This window comes from Protopterus annectens, chromosome 16.part0, assembly GCF_019279795.1.
Source record: "Protopterus annectens isolate FY-2018-M chromosome 16.part0, PAN1.0, whole genome shotgun sequence".
Lineage (NCBI taxonomy): Eukaryota > Metazoa > Chordata > Ceratodontiformes > Protopteridae > Protopterus > Protopterus annectens.
The window spans coordinates 434227005-434250717 of NC_056750.1; the positions used below are offsets into that span (position 1 = coordinate 434227005).

The 23713-nt window shown below is 38.1% G+C and overlaps 1 protein-coding gene across 1 annotated transcript in view; it reads left to right on the forward strand.

Moving 5' to 3' along the window:
* Nucleotides 1-23713, forward strand: part of NEK6 (NIMA related kinase 6) — a 3457780-nt gene that overhangs the window by 3104643 nt on the left and 329424 nt on the right. The window contains exon 9 of the mRNA XM_044058651.1: nucleotides 13860-13954. Within this exon, the coding sequence (XP_043914586.1) occupies nucleotides 13860-13954 (95 nt within the window). The remainder of the gene's footprint in view (nucleotides 1-13859; nucleotides 13955-23713) is intronic.

The following is a 23713-nucleotide window of genomic DNA, read 5'->3' on the forward strand; positions in this document are numbered from 1 at the left end:
CTGATAGAAGAGGATAAAAAAGATAATGGCAAATTTGTAGTGCTAAGGGCTCCTGGTAAGGGAGGAGGATTACACTGGAATGTATTTATATTTCACCTAAAACTGCTGTAATGGAGCTTAAGAAAATCCTTGGAGGAAATAATCAGTTTTCAGCAAGGAATATTACTTGTAGGTGGGGTCTAGAATTTGATTTGCAGCAGTGAAAATGTGTCTTAGGGTACCAGAAGGGAAAGTATAACAAAGGAGTGTAGATTTTTGAAGAAATTTATGAAAATATTTGGCATGGAAGATGTGAATTTAATAATAGGGGTTCGGAGTGAATCTACATATTATTCCCCAAGATATAAAAACTGGGCTTGGCTAGACAGAATTTACATTTCACAGGAACATGTGCATTTAACTGAAGGTCTTGATAAGCACCCAATAGCTACTTCAGATCATGCACCAATAATAACTAAAATAACAACACAGGCTAATGAAATAAAAATAAGACACTAGTACTTTCCCTCCTATCTGTTGAAAAGAGAGAAATTTAAGAAAGGGTAGTGGAGATTATTCAGGAGATTCAAAAGGATAGACATTATATCAGAAAATATAGCTAGGAAGTGGGATAAAATTAAGATGGAATTTAAAAATAGGATGGAAATGAAAGGGAGCTGTAGTTACGAAGTAACAAGAATTATTTAGAGGGACTGGCAAATATTAAAGTATTGCAGAATAGGGGGAATCGAACAGAGCAACAACAGGATCAACTGCAGAATGCTAAGCAGAAAATAGGGATTACCTCAGTAATATACACAAGTCTAGAAAGATTGTTGAGCAACTGTTTTTTATAACAACACTAGAGCACAAAAACTTTTAGTACAACGACTCAGGCAACAGAAGGAAGAAAGGGCTGTCACCAAGCTTAGGTAGCCTATAACAAGGAAGGTAACGAGGTCCTGTAGAGGTGTTAGAAATATTTCAGAAATTTTGTGAAAGTCTCTGTAAAGCAGAGAAATATGGAAATCAATAAAATATATAAATAGAAATGTTTATAGAAGAATTAGATATGCCAAGGTTAGAGGTAGATGAGTTTCAATTACTAACCGTTAGGATAGGAGGAAATGAGATGAAACTTCTGATGTATAACCAATCTACATGAAAGTCCCCAGGAATAGATGACATTCCTGTGGAAGTTGGGAAGCTAGGAGGGAAAAAAACTGATAAAGATCTGGATTTATTTAACAGTATTTTAAGAAGAGGAGAAGTACCAACATCTTGGAAGAAAGCAGTGGTAACTGTAATCCCTAAAGAGGGTAAAAAGTCATCAAACCGGCTTCATGCAGGCCCATTTCAGTATAAAGTGGTCATGTCTATAATGGCTAAACAAATGGCAAAAGTAATGCCAGAATAGATAGATGTGGATCAGTGTGGTTTTGTGGAGGGGAGGCAAACATTTAATAACATTAACAGAACATTGATGATCCAGAGGGAAGCAGAATTTAAGAAAATACCATTGTTGGTGGTGGGTCCTGATGCAGAGAAAGCATTTGACAGAGTAAGCTGGGAATTTATGAGCATGGCAATAGAGCATTTGCATTTCCTGAACAATATATAAAGTTGATTAGGAGGATATATGATGGATTGGAGGTGAAAATTAAAGTGGGTAAGGTCCTCTCTGATCATTTCTGCTTGAGCAGAGGACTGAGGCTGGGTGTCATCTTTTTCCTTTATTTGCATTATATTTAGAACCATTGGTAAAGGAAATATGGAAGTCAGAAATTCAAGAATATAATTGGTATGGTATTCAAGAAAAGTTGAGTCTATTTCCAGAGGATATTATTTTATAACTGATAAAACCAGAAAGAGACATTACAGTGTTGTGGAACATTTTGAATCAGTTTCAAATCTTTTCGGGATACAAAATTAATGAAGATGAAAGAAAGGCAGTATCAGTAAATTCTGTGCCCACATATGAATTGGTTCAGCTCTATCCATATTTATGGGGACATGATAAAATGAAATATTTAGGAGTATGGATTAAAAATTATTCTGGTGTGACAGCTAAGGATATGTGGGAAGAGACTAAACAAAAGATAATACAAAAATGTAGAAAATGGAAGCTATGTTATACGGATATGGAGAGTAAGATACAAGCAGTTAAAAATGTTTTTCATCCCATTAGCCTTGTACACAGTTTAGGCATATTTTTGTCTACCAGAGAAGTTGTAGATAGCAATTAATAAAGAGCTGAAAGACTTTATCTGAGAGGGGAAGATGGCAAGAGTCAAGTGGGATACGCTGATTCTTCCAGTAGAACAAGGCGGATTGGGATTACCTGATTTGAAGGGGTATTTCAGAGCTACAAAGTTAAGGCTGCTATACATAGCACAAGCAGAAAAAAATATAATTTGAAGTGGAAAGGAGTGATGATGATCAGGAGGGGAGTGATGATGATCAGGAGAGAAGCTCAAGAAACAAGGAGAGTCTGAGGTTTTGGATGCAGGCCTTTAAGGAGAATAACAATAATCATACAGAATATTATATCTATAAAGTAGTAGAAAGTATTCTAAGAACTAAGCCAACACAGGAATGGAAGAAAGAGGTTCTGCTGATAGGGATGACTGCAATTAATGATATAGAGAATAGGCAAGAGGGGGCAGGAATTTATTGGAGAAAACTGGCAAAGGAACCAAAGTACTGGGAGCAAATAACTAGCGAGGGAAAGATGTTAGACTGAGAAGACACCAAGAATTTATTTAGAATGCAGGTTAGAGGTTGCCTTCCCTATCAAGGATTGATATCTGAGTATAGACAAAGAGAAAGAAATGGGGGGTCCTAAATGAAAGACCAGCACTGGTACAGTTTTTAGTAGAATCTAGAACAAAAGCTGCCATTAAAAATGAACAATTAATAGAGCATAAAAAATATTGCATGATAACTATAAGAATCAATCAGAGGAGGTTAGAAAAGATTGGGAAGAGAGGTTGGATAAGCATTTCACAAAGAAACAATGGGATGATATATAAATATGTCTTCCAAACATACAACAAAATCCAGAAGCTTTAGGATTTTTCCTTGGAAATGTTTACATAGATATTTTTATACCCCAAGTAGAGTCCAGAGAATTTTTCCTCAGGTTGACAGCAAATGTTGGAGGTGTGACAGGGAAGAAAGAGGTAATTGGGAACATATTTTCTGGGAGTGCGGTGAGTTGGGGGACTTTAAGGATTCCCTTAGGTATGGACTGTTAGAGTTGCTGGGTGGACAGATTGGTGTGATGAAGGAGATGATTTTTCTAACCCTAGACATGGTAAGACCTTGCTGTGTCTAATTATGGTGGCTGCCAAAAAAGCAGTTACTAGAAAATGGAAATCATAATCTAAGCCATCTATATTAGAAGTAGTGAATATAGTAATAGAGATAAAACAACTGGAATTTAGATCTTTAGAAAAGGGTAAGAGCAAACTACATAGGAAAACATGGGAATTGTGGGAACACCACATACAGGGGAGGAATGAGGTTTAAAAGAAGGCAGGATTTAAATGAGCCATGCAATGTTTGAAAAAGATTGGGTACATTATAAACGATGTATAATGTTTACAACTGGGAGTGTGTCAGTATGGTTTGTGATGTAAAATGTCTGCAACTAGGTTTGTGTCAGTGTGGTTTATTTTTATTTATATAAATATATGATTGCCTGTGTCGTAAGTGATGATTTAATAAAGATTTTTCTTGTTTAAAAAAGTCAGAAAAGGCAGGAATTAAATAATTTATACAATGTTGCTTATGTCATATGATATACAGCAATATATGTGAAGTATAATGTTTGTAAACATGAACTTGTTAATACAGTTTATTTTTGTATAAATGTAAATTTGCCTTTATCACAAGTGATAATTCAGTAATGGTGTTAAAATAAATAAATAAATTATTTTTGATTTCCAGACCCTCTCCACGTTTTCACAGACAACATCACAGAGATGTAATACATAAGCAAACAGCTGGGTACCTGATTTTACCCCCTTTGCAGACTTCCAGGGATAGCTTCAGAAGTAGGAACTTAAATCAGTTTGATTCTTCAGGCTTCAGTCATTCTGTTAGAAAAAAACATTGTAGCAGTCCAGCTAAGCAGGACCAGGACAGACCCTCACAATTGGAAATTTCACTCTGGGTCTTCCGACCAACTGTGGGGAACACCTCAGGTAGATCTATTTGCCTCCTCTCAGAACAGACAACTACAGAAGGGAGTCGATTATCCAAACTAATTGGGACCTAGAATAGCTCGGATAATCAGGCTGTTCCGATAATCAAACATATAATTGAAGTGGGTAAAAAACTTCTAAAATCTTGTTTTTTTCTGTATGCAGGAATACACTTTTCAACCATTCAGTCATTCCAATGGACAATAAAGAATATTTTTCACACACGAGCTGGCTACAAGCTCAAAAAACATGCTCAGGCAAATATATGTAATGTTTACATTTTCAGACTTTATGATTTTTCCCACCTGAAAATTTTGGAAGGTTGGTTCTGATAATTGACTATTCTGATAATCGATGTTCGGATAATTGACTCTGTACTATAAATAAATTCTGCTCCAGGATTCCTTGCAAACAGGTCTGGAAGGCAGATGCCTTCTTATTCCCATGGACAGGAATATTTCTTTATGCTTTTCTACTCTTTCCACTGATATCTAGATTTCTTTTAAAGATCCAGAGGGACTCTCCAAAGATTGTGGTTGTCACCCTCTTTTTGCCTTAGGCAACAGTGGCCCTCCTTTTTTTGAAACTGGTCAAGGGGAACTACCATAGGCTTCCCCAGAGTATGAATTTACTCACATAAAGGGGTTGTTTGATTCACCTCAACCTGAAAACTGTTTAGTTGAATGCCTGGATGATAGAATTTTGATACCTTTTAGGCACCTTTTTTTGTGAGGATGTGCAGCAGGTATTGATGGGGGATAAAAACACTGCTACTTGGAAATCATATATGTGTAAGTGGAAAAGATTTTCTAGCTGGTGCCATTCCAAGAATCTGGATATTTGTAAGGACTGGCTGCATATTGCTCTTTGATTATTTGTGTTAGTTACTGTCCTCTGGCCTTTCTTTCTCCTCTATCAAAGTTACTTTGTCAACCATTTCTGCTTGCCTGCCCTTGGATCCTCCTTTCTTACTCTCCTCAAGTAAGTTTTTGAAGTGGTTTTACATATCCGTCCAACTAGGAAGCAAGTAGAACCTCCTTGGGATTTTTATTTTGTGATTGAATTGCCTACCTTTTTTTCTATTTGAACTAGCTCATCAGGCTGAATCGATGTTCTTAACATCGAAAACTATTTTACTCATCGCTAGACTAGGAGTATCTGTATTACACATGCTTATGGTGAGTCAGTCATCATTTTCCACAAGGACAGGGATTTCTTTGAAAACTAATCCGTGTTTTATGCCTATAGTTATCTGAGTTTAATACAGGTGTGTTGAGAGTTCTCAGTAACACAAAATCAAGAAAAACCTGGCAATCTTCTTGAACTAGAAAAAAACGCCATGAGCATTTGTATGTAAATCTTTCTTCTTTGTGAACTTTATTAAAAGGCAAGTTGTTAAGTAAACCAATATATGAGTTTACCTTGAGCCAGTCTGTTAATCTCTGTCTTTTTTCCTAATCCCAGTAACAAGGGAAAAAATGGATGTCCACAAGCAACTCAGATACTACCTAGGGAAAACTTAATTCTTCAGGAATAAGCTGTTTGTCTTTATGATGGTAAGAGGAAAGGACAATTGTGTCAACGCGGAATAGTTATAGATGGTTGACTCACACTGTTTTCTTTAGTTATTCTCACCATAATAGGTCCCTTCCGGGCAAGGTTATAGCTCATTCCACCAGGGCTTTGTCTTCTTTGGTAGTTTTCTAGAAAGGGATGGACACTAGAATTATTTTAGAGGCATCAGCTTAGTCCTGTGTACTACAAGCTGAGTTCTATTTTAAAGATCCAGAACATGCTTTGCTAGGACCATTCCCCAGGGGCTCCTGTGTTCTTAATTTATTTCCTCTTCCCTTTTTAGTTTTTAAGCAATGATAGTCTGCCTCTATAGCTTGGACTACTGTAACAGTGATCTAATGTTGAACGTGGTACATTTGTGTAAGCAAATTTACCACAACAATAAATGTTCTGATGAACACTGCTACAGCAGCTGTTCCCTCTCTCCAGCCCCCTTATTTTGGTGTTTTTGTATTGCCAGAGTGTGGCTGTATATGCTGTTGAGTATATAGTGGTGCTTGTGTTTCATTTCCTAATATATTTTCCTTTGAGGGCTATTGCCTCCCTTATTGAGGTAAGAAAGCTATGAGGTTTATGGTGCTTTAATTACCTTTTTTTGTAGGAGCTCAAGTCATGCTCCTGAGAGAGTAAGTGGAGGGCAATATTAAGCTTTGAAAAACTACCCAGTCGGAGAGGAGTGGGACTCATGTAGCTTAGGATACTGCAACAGTGATCTGTTAGAATATCTGCTGTTATAAGTTTGTTATCTCACGGCATTGCAAAAAATGGAACTCCCTACCCTTCCACATTACCTAAATTGACTGTATAAAGAAATATAAAATAGAACTGAAAACCTACTTCCTTAACAACCTCAAATGCCAGAGCAAATCAAACAAACCACCATAACTCCAGCACCACTTAACTTCTAACCCAATTTTTATAATTCTAAACATTTTTTCTAACAAATTGCATCTCAGTTCTATTACCATAAAATTGTTTTTAGCAAGAACTGCCATGTTTCTCATATAATACCATAAAGAATCAACTCAAGATATTTGTACTATACTACAAACTATCATCTAAGTTTATATAATTTCTGATATACACCAATAAGTTTTATACTGTATGTATATTTTTGCTTTTTAATATTTTAACTTTGGATTATTTTTGGTATTTAAAAAAAAATTCTGTCTATTATTAATATCGGACTTTTAATTCATGGAGCTTTTCTCCCCGAGCCTCCACTGAAAATGACTTCCTGATCCGGTGAACTTTCCCGGTCAACAAATGTCAATAAATAAATTAATTAATTAATTAATTACACAGCTGTACTGATGGAGATCTGTAGAAACAAATACTACAAGAACAGAGAGGGAGAATTTTAAGGGATTTCTTGTGCCCCATACTTAAAGACATATGTTGCTTTCAATGCCCTGTCCTGGAGAAGGGGAGTAGAAAAGGATGCTGGATAGTTTAGAATGGTGTTGAAAAGCTAGGAGATGAGTACAAGAAATGATCAGGAAGCTTTAAGGTTATAAGGGTAGGAGGTGAGTCCATACGCATTCATCTGCTGCTTAGGGTAGGAGATGTGTGCAAAGGAAAGTAATTTTTGACAGTAAAGGGGAATTTATAAGTAATTTAAGCAATCAAATGGAATAAGTCAGAGAGAATTGATTAGCTATTATGTAGAGACTTTGTGGCTAAAGCAGAAATATGGTCTGAATGACAGTGAGTAGAGCTGTAAAAAGATGATGGAAGGGGAGAGAAGAAAGTGAAAGAAAAAGATGCAAAGGCATAATGCCAGCAGGAAAATGAGAGAGGAGTATGAAAGGGAGCAGGCAATATGATAAGCAAGGATGTCAATGAAGTAAAATTATAAGAAGTGATGCAAAATCTTGAGAAAGAAATAAGAGGTAGGAGAATACAGTAACTTCGGTAAACATAGGACTAAGAATAATAGGATCCGTGTGTGACCATCGTGTTAGACTTTTTCATATATGACATGTGATACCATTAACATTAGAAAATCAAGTCCAGGCCCAGAATAGCTGTTACTAGAGATTTGAGAAGAGTAAAGTAGAGTTGATGTTAATGTTTTTGAAATGTCTCTGGAGAGATCAGCTGTAAGAGATGAGTCTACTGGGAATGTAAGTGTGCATGTGGGAATCACCTACTAGGACCTAAATCATATGCTTACTTGGAGTGGTATGAGCATATGGGGAAGGGGGAAAAAAAGAGTATCCAAGATGTTATGGACAGAATGATTTGAGTCTGTAGCAAAAAAAAAAAAAGTGAGGGATACATCACTAAAGCTGAGGAAGGACAGTCTAATAATACTGGTAAGAGTTATGAAGGGGAGAAAGGGAATGCTATGGGCAGACTAGAAAAAAAAAGCAGTGAATATTATACTACAGGGTACATGCAAACATTGTACAGAGTAGTGGATAAGGAGGTATGTATGCACACACAGAAACTGTTGATCTGATGTTGTCAATTTTAATTCTGTCCTCAACTGATGGGATCGGATCTGGTCCCTCAGATCCGACTCGGTCTTTGCTAAATCTTGTGGTAACCAAAAACTCTCAAGCTTCTCCCTTACCCATAATGCTGCAGTCATAAGTACCTCAGATCTCATTTACTGCTATACGCAAAAGACGTTGTGACCATTACTCTTGAGCAGATAAGTTTTGAATTTTCTATTTTTTTCCTAGCAAAACTTTTCAAATTCCTATATTCTTTTTACTCTTAAAATATCTCTTTTCCAACTCCTGTACATTTTTATACCTTCAAATACTGTTGTTAGTATTCTTTACCCATTTTCCCTTTTTTGTCTGCATGCAGTGTAGTTTTGTTACCATTGCTGGTAATTTCTCTTTTTCTCTACATGCAGTGTAGTTCTACTTATTACAGTTGCTGATAAATTCTTTTCCTTCCTATCACTTAAAAAAAAAAATCTCTTTAATTTCTAGTGTTGAATTTTTCTTCTTAAAATCTGTTGTTCCTACCATGGCAAAAAAAGAAAAGTGTAGCTGGATTCAAAAAATGTCATAAGTGCGGGCACAAGTGTGATGTCTGGACAGTATCCAAATGGACTGCCAACAATAATGTGAGGTCCCCCACTTAAAGCCTGGGTAATTAAGAAGCCTCAATCTTCACCACTGACTCTAGTGTGGGAGTGTCATGGAAAACACCAGAGCACACGAGTAAAATTCCATAATTTCCCTTAAGAGCACGACAGGAACACACACTATTTTCCTTGGACTGGGCTATATATCTCTGTCCACCCCAAATATAATCCCTTATCATACACTTCAGAGCAATGTGTTCCAGTTTAAGACCTCTAACTCACTCTCACTCAAAATAAATTAAATCCTTACACACTCAAACTCTTATGGGAAGCCGGACACAGATTTCCAGCTGTGTCCCCTCCCCAATACAAATGGTAAACATTGCCTCCAGAGTCAAACAGGTCCACACATCCTTCAAAGGGTGGTCAGTTATTAAAACTTAGACATCAAAATAAATAACTATGACCAGAAGCAACCAGGCATTCAAGGTGACCTGGGGAGTATCAAACAGGTATAAGCACACTCTAATATCTAATGAACACACTGATTGCCCATCCACAATGTAAAGTAATGAAAAACATTTAATAATAAGTACAATGATTACAAGAATGTAAATCAATAATTTTCAGTAAACACCAGAATTCATTCACCAGAAATGTAAAATTAAACTGTAGGATAGAAGTATATAATTTTAGGAAAAACTCTCTCTAAATAACTAAACTTTCCTAATCTAACTAGAGAATACTGTCCCTGATCTAATCTAAAATATAACAGCAAGGCAAAGGCAGGCTTCCAGTTTTGGTGAGCCCTTTTTCTGGGTATCTTCTGCACAGCAACTCTTTGCTAACTGCTCAGCATTGTAACAGACTTCAGCAGTCTCTTTTATATAGTCCAGGTTAACAGCCTCAACTATCTTATTTTAAAAATAACAGACAGCTGTTTGAAAAAGCTTTTTTTCCTGTCAATCAACTGTGAAAATAATCACCTAGCAACCAAGAGCATTCTAATGACATCACCTACTAATTAGCTGATTCTCCACAGATAGTTTGTACTTTAGAATCACCCTCACAAACATATGCAACTAGAAATGTGTCAAAACACTGACAGTCTTTAAATATTGTGTATAAACAGGGAAATACTCAACATTTTAAAAACGTATTTACATTTTCAGAATTAGACATGCTGGCATACAGTGCAAGTTAATCTGAGAATATACACAAATCTTCTGCTAGACATGTTAATACAGATGACAGTGTTTTCATTTTCTTCACAACAAGATTCCATTATCAGATGCCCAGACTTTGTGTGTGTATTGCCTGGGTCCTCTCCATTTACAAGAAGACTGGTCTATCATGGGTTTAACCCTAGAGCCCGAGTAGAGAGAAAAATATAAGTTGATAGTGAAAGGGCTTCTATCTTCTTCTTTGGGAGAGGCTTTATCTGGAGCTGTGCCCCCCCCCCCCCAAAAAAAAAAAATCTAAAAGATCTAAATCTCTTTCTCTGAGCCTTTCTACCTCTTCCTCTAAGCCATCAGAGCAACAAAGAAAAAGACCTCCTCCTGATCCAACTTCTCTTTCAGATTCTTAGGGAAAAAGACTAAATTATCAGATCTGACCTCAACCTTAGATCTGAAGTCTTCAAAAAGGGATTCATCAGATTAAGCCTCATCATCGGATCCCAAGCAAAGGAGAAAAGACATATCGAATCAGATTTCTTGGGATCTGATGCATAAGCCAATTGATCCAGCTACTTCTGATGCATAAGCCAATTGATCCAGCTACTTCATCCAGTTTTGTTTACTTTCCAAGAACTAGATACTCCCCTTCAGTTTGTGTTTAAGAAGCTCAGGAAACATGCCTGTGTTGATCTACAACTTGCATTGATGAATATTTTTGTTATCTGCATTTGCAGTACACAAAAATGGAGTTTGTGTATGCATATTTTATTTCTTCCATTTGAATGAAAATCCCATTTAAAAATTGCCTGTTAACATCCCCATATTTTAAGCATGTTTAGTCTCTTGGTTCCATCCTGAGTGAGATGTAACATACTTACCAAGTTTAAGCTGATGAGTGTATGTTAGTGAACTTTTTACCTATAAACCTCCTCTTCAAAATTTCCACTTTCATCTGTTTCTGTATCCCAGCTTCCATGCCTGTCAGTCCATCCCATTCAGTCTTAAGTTTTTTTAACAGCTGTACTGGTGACCACCTTGTCTAGAAGTGCATTTCATCCAACCACTTCCCTCTGTTTGAAGAAGTATTTTTTGAAGTCTTCTTTAAATCTTTGTTCCAGAGTCTTTACTCTTCCCTTTGCCTCTTTAGTATCCCCCACTTCACTGTTTTCATATATTTTATTTCCCGCTTTTCACATGACCTTGAATGTAACAGTTTTATAACCACTTTCCCTGCCCCCCCCCCCCCCCCACCCGTTAAGTACAAATTTACAGCCTTCAGCTAAGATTCATAGATTTACTTGATCTGTGTTTGAAGATGTTTGGTTGTATTATGCAGTTCCACCAAAAGGTTTAGATTTTAGCTTAACATTAGCAGAGCAGTGCAGCAGCCTTGGTGTGATCATATAAAATGTGTTTATTTACTTAGCTTGTGAATGCCAAGATCAAATTGGTGGTTTCACTCCTATTTTATAAGGCATGAGAAACTTGCAGATTCACTGACTGCAGATGTTAGCAGTGCTGTTACTACTGAGTGCTTTTAGTTGACTGTACAGCATTTTGCTGTCCTTGTTTGTGACAAAATTAGCTAATGAGATTAGATTACTGTGATGTGAACAAGGTTGCTTTCCATTTCTTGTGATTGACAGTATTTTCTTTGAAAATTCAGGAGTGTCTATAGTATGCAACACTTCAGGTTAGTAGCAGTACTATATTCCTTCATGATAGAAACAGTATTTTTTTTTAAATGTGTAGTATGTTTGTGTATTGTCAACATATGTTCAAGCATTTATAGCTCTAATTCTGCCTGGGCTGTAGCAGGTTGTAGCTGCTTACGAGAATCATGCGCTTATATTATTTGATTCATCTCTGCTGTTGGTAAATATTATTCTTTTGGCACTAGAATGTGGTTGATTGTAAACAGATTCAAGTTTACTGCTGCAGTTTTCTGAGAGTTAATCCTGCAAACATTGTCAGTCAGTGATCAATAAATAGTTTTAACACCATCTGTTGAGACACAGAGTTGTTTGACATAGTTCTTTCTTGCATTGTGAAAATACTGTGTTTGTCAGTTCTTTAAGTTATTTCCATTTTTAACTGCGTATTCAGGAAACTGTTTTCTTTCAAAATAGCAGTGTCTGTATGTTTTAAATAGTAGATTTGCATGTAGAATAAAGTGTGCAAATTTTGTAGTAATAAGAAACAACTTTCTACAGCACAGTAGTTTCTGTAAATGTAACAAGAAACATTTTAACCTAGAAAGATATTTCTTTGAGTGGGCTACATGTACTGCATGCCATGTTGCCCTTTTTTTATTTTTGTATGTGGCATAGGTTATGCCTGACATTAAATTTGATATTAGTTTTTGCATGTTTACCAAGGCAAACCTTATGAGATTAGAAAGAATTCAAAACTCTTATTTTTTTACATGACAGATTTGTATAGTGAAGTCTCTGCCTTTTATAAGGCACTGAATTTGATTTTAGTCAACTGTATCTTCATAAATGGTATCTTAATAAAAGTATGTTTCTTTTTTTATTAAGTACAACACTATTAACTGTGAAGTCAGTATTCCAGAATGGTAATTTCACAGCTGTATTGAAAACAGAACATTGTATATATACGAGGGCTACTAAGTTATTGAACTCACGATAGAGAGTTTTAAAGGACTCAGGGTCGTCGTTGGAATTTAAAGTAAGACTGGATGATTATTTTGAGGACTGTATATAAAGACCATACAGTATGGTTACAAACTCGTTTTAGGTCTCTTGACCTTGAGATTATTAGCATAACCCTGAACTTTATTATGGGAAGGTAGTGGGGTTTTTTTGTTTTTTTTTTTTTACACTGTGGTTTAGTTAAGTATTACTCAGTTCACTACTTTGAGAGGCTGTAAAACAGTAGGTAAGGTTATTACCTTTCCTGAAATACCTGTGAAGCATTGAAAATTATGAATGAGTTACACATTCCTGCTCTAAAAAAATCATTTTACAAATCGCCTAGTGACATTTTAAATCATAAATTCATACATACTAGTTAAGGACTGTTGTATACAAGGAGTGCAAGCATAGCTTTGACACCTTGATCCTTGTACTGCTAGTTTCAAATCTAATCACTTATTAACACATTATTTCACATATTATTACTGAAAAAAGGGTTAAGAGATGGGTTTCTGGAGCTTTAGAAGTGCTTGCAGTCATGGCGGAAACAGTGCAGAGGCCATACTACAAATTGAAGTGGAACCAGATTTGTATAAATCATGGCTTTTACATATCACTTTGTTATATGCTGGAATTTCTAGTACATGTTCCGTCCTGTGGCGGAACATGATATCTGTTGCTTATCGTTCGTTTGTATGAACAAGCTATGCTAATACTTGCAAAGTAGCAGTGAAATCTAGTGTAGAATTAATGGTAAATTCTATGATAACAGTATACAAGAAGAAACTTTACTTAGAGTAAGCAAGCTCCCTTCTAATTTTGCAGTGCCACCACTGTAGAACTGGGGGGAAAATGTCATCATTTTTTATTAACAGTTGACAGAGTTCATATGTAACAGAGCTAAAGTTTGCTTTCAGCATTAAACTTGACTGACACATTTATGGGATTTGTCTTGGCCCTAGCTACTGAAAAACTTCTGGCTCAGCCCTGGAAACAAATTTCAGCTTAAATGCCTTGCATATTTAAAAAAATATATAAAAACTGCATAAAAATGTTAATGTTTCCCTCAATGTTTTAATGCTGTTGCGTGCTTAGTGATGTGTTCATTTCTGTCATGTTCAAGTAGGTAGGCAAGAGATTAATGTAGTGTGCACCATATATAGTTGAAGTACTGTTGAATCCTATATTTAAGTCATATGTCTTTTTTGTATTGCAGTGGGAACACCATACTACATGTCCCCAGAAAGAATACATGAAAATGGCTACAACTTTAAATCAGATATCTGGTCTTTAGGTTGTTTATTATATGAGGTAAGTCACTCCCCAAAAAACTTTCGAAATATTATCTGCCAGTGTAAATGCAACTTCACAAATTAACATAATGGTTTCAGTCTGTGGTGAAGTATAGTCATTTAATTCAAAGTCATGCTTAGGTTAAGCATTCTTCACTGAGAACATGTCTACAATTCATTGTGTGTATTTTCTATGAAGTTAGTGTATCAACATCAATTTCAAATGACAAAGTCAGCATTGATTACAGTCTCATATGTATGATGGTATATATGGTATAAGTTTTTAATTCTACTTTTCTGCATGTGTGTTTAATCAACAGCCCTTTCACTGATGTAGTAGATTTCACTGAGAGGGTCAAGCATAATTATTGATTTTTAAGCAAACCATGGTGCGCACTTGTTATTTATCAGTTAAAAATCATCTGTTCTTATGCAAATGACCACTACAGAACCACTTATTTTGGCTGGATTACTTGAAAAGATTTGATAAGCGTTATCCTTTGAGTGTTTTAAAAGGGTTTCAATGTAACATGTCTGAGATATGGATGTTACTATGCTTTCTTCATCAGTATCATCATTTACACTCTGATTTGCAGACTTCCTTTTTGTGCTATCTGGTTTTCTCAAAAGTAGATCATTATTATTTTTCTATAGTTATTCCAGCTTTTCTCAGATTTTTGAATTTGCAAATAATAGAAAAACATTTTTTTTCTTGCATATGTCCTTGAGTATATTAGGGTTCATGTAATCAGTGATTGAACTCATTGAGAGATAACAGATTGAAGCTGTTCTCCAAATTTCATAGGAAAGTACATAATTTCTTCAGAAGAGCACTGTATCCCCTGCTCCCCCATGTGGGGACCCACCTCCTGATTACTTATGTATACCTAGTACAAGGACACACTCATTCAAGAAAGGGACACAGTTTTAATGACTTGTGCTCTTGACAAGGTACTGAATTGTCAGTGAACACTAATGGTTCCTAATGTTGGGACTACAGTCACCTCAAAAAACCTTGATTGTTTTCCATAATTTTTTTTAAAGAAGAAGATACGTAATGATATAACATTAAGCCACTTGGTCAAAAATCAACATCCTGTTAAGTAAAGGAATTTTCAGAAAAGCTGTAAACCAGAGACATTTGCAGCTCAGTGCAGTCACACCTCTGCTTAACATCTCTTAAACATGTAGCTATATTAGAAAGTTGGCTACTGCTTTATTTCATGTAGTTTATTCCTTTTTTAAACTTTTTATTGCTTTTATTGTTACATATTGAATATTTCCATTTTTTGAGGGGGAGGTTCAGTCACTGTGGCACATGAAACTTTCCCCTTGATTTCTGAGACCTGAACCTCTTTTCTTTTAGAAGAAAGCTGATGGGTAGAAGTATAAATTTTCTCAGACTGTTAGTGAACGGGTAAGATGTGGTACCTTTGCTTGATGTATTATAATTTTCTCCATGATTGTCATTTCCGAATGAAAAATTATAGTTCCTTTTTGCCAAATGCTGTTAAGGTCAGTGAAACAGTAATTGACAAAACACACCTCAAGGAACATCAGACTATGATTTCTTAAAACGTTACAGTCATTTATGAGAACTTATATATTTTTTATGAGACTCTGGTGTTAGCTCTGTGTTTGCCAATTTTACATTTAGTTATGTAGTGCAGATATATCAGCCGCAGTATCTCTAAAACTGTTGGGTTTTGTGTGTGAGTGTGTGTGTGTGTGTGTGTGTGTGTGTGTGTGTGTGTGTGTGTGTGTGTGTGTGTGTGTGTGTGTGTGTATATATATATATATATATATATATGTGTGTGTGCGTGTATGTATGTATACACATAGATATATATATATATATATATATATATATGTGTGTGTGTGTGTATATATATATATATATATATATATATATATATATATATATATATATATATACACACACACACACATACACACACACACACACACACACACACACACACATATATGTATGTATTCTTACTATCCACCTAAATGTATGATAATGACTGAAAAATAGCCTGTTTTTTAAACTTACAGAAATTGGTATTTTTTTCAAGTTGATGACTAATTCTTCAAGGACTGAGTCAAAGCAGTGTTTGTGAAGGTTTGATTCCAATGCACCAGAAAAGAGCAGCAACCTAATTTGCAGTATTGCTTCTTCTTTACTAGACGTATCAGCCTGAAGATTCAATTCAAGCATCAGCTTCATAAATCACAAGCTATAGTTTATCTTGTCCTGTTCCCATTTCTGATGAGTTCACACTGAATGCAAGGATTTTGAAAAACATTGTCTACAAGGGACTCATCTTAATGTTAAATACAACTCAGGAGTTAATTTGTTGACAAAATATGTTTCTGTCCTATGTCAGTGGTCTTTCCAAATTATGAATTAGTAATTGCATCTGATCTAAATCAGAAGGTGGTATTAGACCACCTACAGGGGTATGCCACACGTGCACATATGTTCATTATTAAGAAATGGGTTAACACCTTCAGTAGTATGAAATGTTCCTGAACTGCAAATAAGCATGCAAATCAGTAAACCCTACTGTTGCAGAATTGCTTGCTTCTTACAACAGCTGTGGCATACTGATGCCCAGATTGTTCAGGTTATTAGAATTGTTCAGTTCCACAGTATGCTACTTTCCTACTGAGTGTATATAATCAGACTACAATTGTTTTACAGTATTTGTGAAATCATACCTAAAAGCTTAGTTCTGTAGAAGTCATGAAACGTGTACCAGACTTAAAGAAAAGTAAGCACTCAAAATATTAAACAAGTTTGTTATATTAAATATTTTCTGCATCAGTTAGAAATATTCATCTGCTTTAAAAAATGTGTGCTTGCTTGTCTGTTATTTTGTTATGGTTAAACCTAGGGCATTTAGCCTCTATTTTCATGAATATTGGAATACTTGCATTTTCCAGTCTTTTCTTTTAGATTTTTCACTCTGGTAGGAAAAGAATAGTGAGAGCAGTGTAATGGCTAAATGGGTGGCTGTGTCAGTGCCACAGCTGTATCCAGGGTTTAGTCCTCACCACTGGTCACTGTTTGTTTAGAGTTTGAAGAGTTTGCATAGTTCAACCTACCCAAACACCATGGGAAAAGGAGAAGTTGAAGGTAGCATGGGGTGGTGAACTGGGACACAAGCAAGGAAAAAAAAGACAACACGATTAACATAAGTATGCAAGAGGGAAGTGGGAAGAGATGCAGTGGAATGGAAGATGTTAGTATAACTTAGGGGATATAGTAGGTGAAAAGGAAGGAATCAGCAGTGAGGAGATAGTGAAGAAAAACGGGACTGCACATATATAGGTACAGATATAATAAACAAAAAAATTAACTGCAGGATGAAGAACATAAACCAGGGCTTAGTAAAGGTCAGGTTAGGGCAAGGCATAAAGAAAATGTTGTAAGAAAGTAATGAAAAGGGATGGGAGAAGGAAGAACAAGAAGGAGATGAAAGGTCAAAGTAGTCACAGTACTTGTCAGTAGTGATAGAAGCAACAGCCACCCCTCAACAATACCCACAAATCACATATCTCACAAAATCAGTGTTCCTCACAGTCACAGCCCTTAAGGCCAAACAACACACCAAATACACTTGTTATAGGGGACTCTATTGTCCGGCACACTGACGTCCCGCTCACCAGACTGAACAAGGAGAAGGTCACTGTAAGCTGTCTGTCGGGTGCCAGGATCCGCCACATAACGCAAGCACTCAGGTCACTCCAAAGTAAGTACAAGTATGACTCCGCCATTGTCCATGCTGGTGTGAATGACCTGAGACGTACCTCCCTGGACTACATGAAAAGAGACATAGAGGAGCTCTCTGACCATGTAGCCCAGGCTGGTATGACCCTGACCTTGAGTAGCATCTTGCCCTCACCAAGAATGATGCCACAGTATAAAGACAAAATGATCAGTTTCAACAATTGGCTAAAGTATTGGTGTCATTCAAAGGGGATCCAGTGTATGTCAGCCTGGGATGACATGCTCGACAAGCCACATTGCTTCGCTAGGGACGGCTTGCACCTGCCACCCTTAGGCTTTCGTATACTGGCCAAGGCTCTTGCCACCCCCATAGTGCCTTTTTTAGGCAAGGCTCAAAGGACAAACCCACCTCCACAGACAACCCAAGGATAAAAAAACTAAAGGTAATGCTACTCAATGCCAGAAGTCTAAACCTCAAGATGCATGCACTCGAGGCTCTCCTCAGTATGGAGAAAATCGATGTCTGTGCAGTAACAGAAACCTGGTTCAAGGCTCCTGAGAGCACCCCAGCACTACCAGGTTATAACTCATACCATGCGTTTCGGCCCCAAAACTCAGACCGAAGCACAAAAGGAGGGGGAGTATCTATATTCATCAAAGATACCTACACCTCCAGGTTAGTGGCACTGCACGAATTATCGGAAACCATCCATGTGCAACTAACAGCGGGCAAAACTGCCTTTCAGTTTGTAGCCTGCTACAGAACACCCTCCCTATTACAGGAACCCCACTTGGCATTCCTGAGAACACTGGGGAATATGAAGGTCTCTCCAAACACTATGTTATTGGGTGACTTCAACTACCCAAACATTGACTGGGAAAACTACTCAAGCCCAAACACCCTCACCCAACGGTTCCTTGAATTTATAAACTCTAAAGCGATGGAACAACTGGTCACCACTCCCACAAGAGGGAACAACATATTGGACCTGGTCATCACCAACATGGGGACTCTATGTTCCACACCAGAGGTAAACCCCTCATTGGTAAGATCAGACCATAAACAAATTTCCCTGGACATCCATATCCCGTCCCCACCCCCAGTCAAGGAAATCACTGTAAAGAATTTCTCAAAAGCCAACTTTGCACTTCTCAAGACTGAGGTGGAATCCTTCAAAGCCCCCGGGCCAGAGGATAATACAGCCAAATCCACAGAATCCTTTACAAATGCATTCTATGAGCACCTGCAGGAATGCATGGATCGTGCTATCCCACATAAAACCAAGACTCACTCCTCCAAAAACAGGAGACTGGTCTGGTGGACAGAAGGAGGAAGCTACTACATGACAGAGCAAAATCCCAAAAAGAGAAGGCATCTCTGATCAGTATTAGCAAGAAACTTCGATCCCTCATAAAATCATCAAAGGCCAGTTTCGAAAGAAAGATTGTTCTAGACACTAACGATAATCACAAGGCCTTCTTTAGTTATGTCAGGAATATGGGTGGAAACTCCCAGATATGCTCTGAATTGTTGCATAACGGTACAAAATATACCAAACCTACAGACATAGCCAACATCCTGGCAGACAGATTCAGCGCAAACTCCCCCCCCTTCCCCCCCAAAGGAGCAAATGCCTATCTCAACTGAATGTAACCTCCCTGACATCACAGATGCACAGGTGAAAGCTGCCCTCTCCAAAGCAAAAAACATAGCATCTATGGGATCGGACAGTGTCCAAGGCTGTGCCTTACACGAGCTCCAAGAAGAACTGAACCCTCACATTAAGTCACTGTTCAAACTTAGCCTTACTACAGGATATGTACCCAAAGAATGGCGTACAGCTACAGTGGTCACACTCCACAAAGGTGGTGCCACAACGGACCCCGGGATCTATCGCCCCATAAGCCTGACTAGTCTGGTCTGTAAAGTTATGGAGCGTATTATCATGGAACTCATAAACAAAGACATTGGGAGCCTCCAGACACTGGACACTACCCAATTCGGCTTTGTTAAGGGCAGATCTTGCCTCTTAAACCTAGTGATTTCTTTGAAACAGTTACCAAAGCCATAGATGAGGGCAAGGTAGTCCACACAGCCTACCTGGACCTCGCAAAAGCCTTCGACCCAATATCCCACTCGGGCATCATAAATAAGCTTACCAGCTTAAATATCAACCCCTATATCAGAAGATGGGTTGCAAACTGGCTCAGAGGTAGAACCCACATGGTCAGAATCGCAGGTGCCATGTCCGAATCCAAACCAGTTACAAGTGGCATCCCACAGGGCTCAGTTCTGGGACCTCTCTTGTTCGGTATATACTTCTCTGAGGTTCAGGCTAATACGGGGGGATTATGGCTGACAAAGTTTGCAGATGACTGCAAACTGGGGGCCATAATCGAATCTCCAGCTGACACAAGCATCCTCCAAAAGGGTCTCACAGAGACGGATGCTTGGTGCCAGAGCCACGGCCTCAAGCTAGATGCTAAAAAGTGCATAGTCATCCCCTTTGGGAAAAACAAGGTGCCCACAAATTACCACATAGGTGGTAATCCATTAAGTACGGAAGAAGTAATTAGAGATTTGGGGACCAACGTAGATAGTAATCTCTCCTTTGATAATCACGTTGCCAAAGTGGTTAGAAAGACCTTCTATATAGCCCACCTTATCACGAAAGGGTTCGCATCTAGTTCAAGAGAGGTCATTGTGCCCCTCTACTCGTCACTCATCAGGCCTATAATTGAATACAATGCCCCTTTTGGGATGTACCTTACCCGACACCTGCAGCAACTGGAGAGACCCCAAAAGTACCTCACCAAGAGGATCATGGGCTACAAACAGATGTCCTATGCAGCTCGACTAAAGAAACTCCAGCTCTACTCAGTTACTTACCGTCTACTCAGAGGTGATCTATGCCTGACATACAAAGCCATGTCAAACCCAGAATTAGTGGACATGCTCCACCTCAAAAAGTCCAAGTCCCTTAGAGCTACACGCTCCAGGGACTTAAACCTCAGCACAAAAATAAATAGGACATGCTGGAGGGACAGATTCATTTCCCAGAGGCTCCCCTCACTCTGGAATAGAATCCCAATTCATGTTAGACATAGCCCCTCGCTGACCCTCTTCAAGCGAAATCTGGACGCGTGGATGGGAAATCGCAAATTCACCCCTGGGATCTCTTCTGTGTCCCTGCTAGACAGAGGCACAGTAAACTAATCTTAAAAGGGTACCTTCTGTGACCTACTTTACAGAGGCAGAGCAGGCTAATCTAATAGGGAGGCAGAAGCCAAATACACTCTGGCTAGGCTTATAAATGCCCTAGGGCAGATAGCCTAGTATCTACCTATGAACCTAAGTCTGTGGGGTGATAATGTTTTAAGAGACCAAAGCAGGGGAAGCCAAAGAAGACAAAAGTAGTTTACAGTGGGAGGCCTCCATCTGCTGTAATTCAGACTGGAAAATCCTGTCTTCTGGGACAGAGAAAATAGTTTGACTGAGGTACTTGATCTGAAAGGGCATGAATAAAAACTACTGATTAGAACTAGGGAGGATGAATCCTTAATTCCATAGTGTATATGGGAGAGTAGGAGAAGGAACCACAAGTCAAGCATCACTTGTCAGTAGTAACTATACAATAATGTGGTTCATAGTGGTGAATGAGAAAGAGCTGACACCATACAATTCTGCGTTTCACACTGGTCACAAAGACTAAATTCTGGAATAGCAAGGAGTAGATTATGACAAAATGATGGGTTCATAACCAAGGACTTGTTTAGATGGCAGGACAGCAGAGGCATTACTGAAGAACATAAAAAAAGTAGTATAGAGAATTAGGGGTGGGAGGTTGGCATAATGGTTAAGGTGTTCACCTTACAAACACAAGGTCCAGGGTTTGACTCTCAGATGGGGTAAATGGCTAGGCTTAAAATGGCCCACAAAGGCAGTTAGCTTAGTACTAACCTATGAACCTATATGGTAACGACTTATTAAATGCCTGCCTGTTCTTATCTGTTCTATTGAGAGAGGGGCAGGTGAGAATTCATAAAAAATATTTTGCATCAGTGTTCACCACAGAGGCAGAAGAGAAAGTACCAGTTTAGAATGCATAGCAGGTCTGAGAGAACAATGGACAAATGAGGAGTCAACAACAAAAGAAGTGGAAAATTCATTACAAGGACTGAAAAAGACAAAGCACTGGAACAATGTGGGATCTATTAGCTGATTTCAAAAAAGAATTGTTGGCATTTTGACAAAACCTCTGACAGAACTATTCATCAGGTCTCCTAGGAAAAGAATAGTTCTGGGGAAATGGAGACAAACAGTTGTGCTGCTCATCTACAAATGAAGATCTAGAAGTAGCCCAGGAAACCATAGGCCAATGAGTCTGACTTCAGTGGTAGGCAGAGTGAAGGAAGTAATTCGGAAGTCAGGTCAGAGATATAGCTTTGTTGTGGAGAACGGAACGGCTACCCCAGACAGAAGCTGTTTGTTGGTGCAGTTGGCTCTGTAAAAGAGATGCTGATCATCCCAATACAGTGGCACTGGAACTACTTGGTAAAAGTGCAGTATTAGAATCTTTTAAACAGATGCTGTATGAAATCATATTTTCTCCGTTACTGTGGAGAATTTTTTTTTCTTCTCAGCCCTTTCCCTTTTTTTTTTTCTTTCTGGTACTTAACTTTAGTTGAGGAGGGCACCAAATGCAGGATTGGTCAGGACACCAGTTGAACTAACTGCATCTCTGATTCAAGGTTCCTGTGATTTTGGGAAAATGGCTGGCTGCTGCATTGCAACATTGATTCACATCAGATAGTCCTAATAAACATTAACATTTTTATGACCGGTTTACTAGGTAGTGTCACGTCTGTAGAACTAGTTTCCTTAACTTTGACAAATTATATCTTCATTGCTAGCATGTAAGGCTTAACAGAGAAATACATTGATGTAGTAGGGGCACAGCTTTAACAGGCAAGCTTTTACATTTTAAATTAATACTTATAAGGCTCTGTCTGGTTTAAAAGAGCATTGACTTATTAACTTGTCAGCTACAGAATTCAGTATGTAGTCAGATCTGTACAAAAAAAAACCTGACAAGAAATACTAAGAAGTGTTTCAAATGAAGCTCCAGTGTCTTTCAGAATATTTCCTAATAACAACCAATGGGAAGCTGTATATTAAGTAGGTACATAAATACTTTATGAAGCATTTGGTATGGATTTGCACCAATCAACTATTTGTATTTCCTTAAATAACCAGATCTGAAGTAGTTAACTTCATGTGATCAGCAACCTGTGGGTTACGGATCCGATACGGATCCGAGCTGGCAGCATACCAAGCTAAAGATCCGAGCTCCAAGCTCCTCCCCTTGCCCATACTACCCTGCAACCTTCTTCCAATCCTCAGATCTCGTTTGTTGCGGCTTTGCCAAGCACGGGATTTTTCGAGCTCCAGGCGAGTGAAGCTAGTTCTTATATTTTTCTAAAAATATTTGGGTAGTATAATTGTTAGCTGTGTGTGTGTAGTATTTTTCTATATATTTAGATATTAGTTGTCTTCTTAACTAATCTTTCTCCCTTGTATCCTTGGTAATCTCTATCCTCTAGTAAGCCCCTCTTTTCCCTTTAGGTGTAAGTGTGTGAGGGTATGGCTGATAGCCAGAAAACTACCTTTTCTAAGTGCACTGAGTGTGGCCATAAGCTGTCACCAGCGGATGGTTACACTCAGTGCGTTCTTTGCTTGGGGGTTTCTCACCTTTCCTCAGGCTGCCAGATCTGTGCAGCCTTTAACCCCCGGGCCTTGCGAGATAGGAAGAACAAGCTGATTTTGGCGGGTCTTCTACCTGCGGAATCAGCTTCTTCTTCCTCTTCTCCCTCTGTAGCGACAGCCACGGCTGCAGTTGCCCAGCCATCTGACGCTCCTCCCCTGTCTGGAACTCACCCTCCCACCTTGTCTTAGGGAGAGCGAGAGGCAAAAAAGGACAGAAAAGAGAGAAGGGAGAGAGAGAAAGAAAGAGAGAGAGAGAGAAGCAACAAACGGCGGGC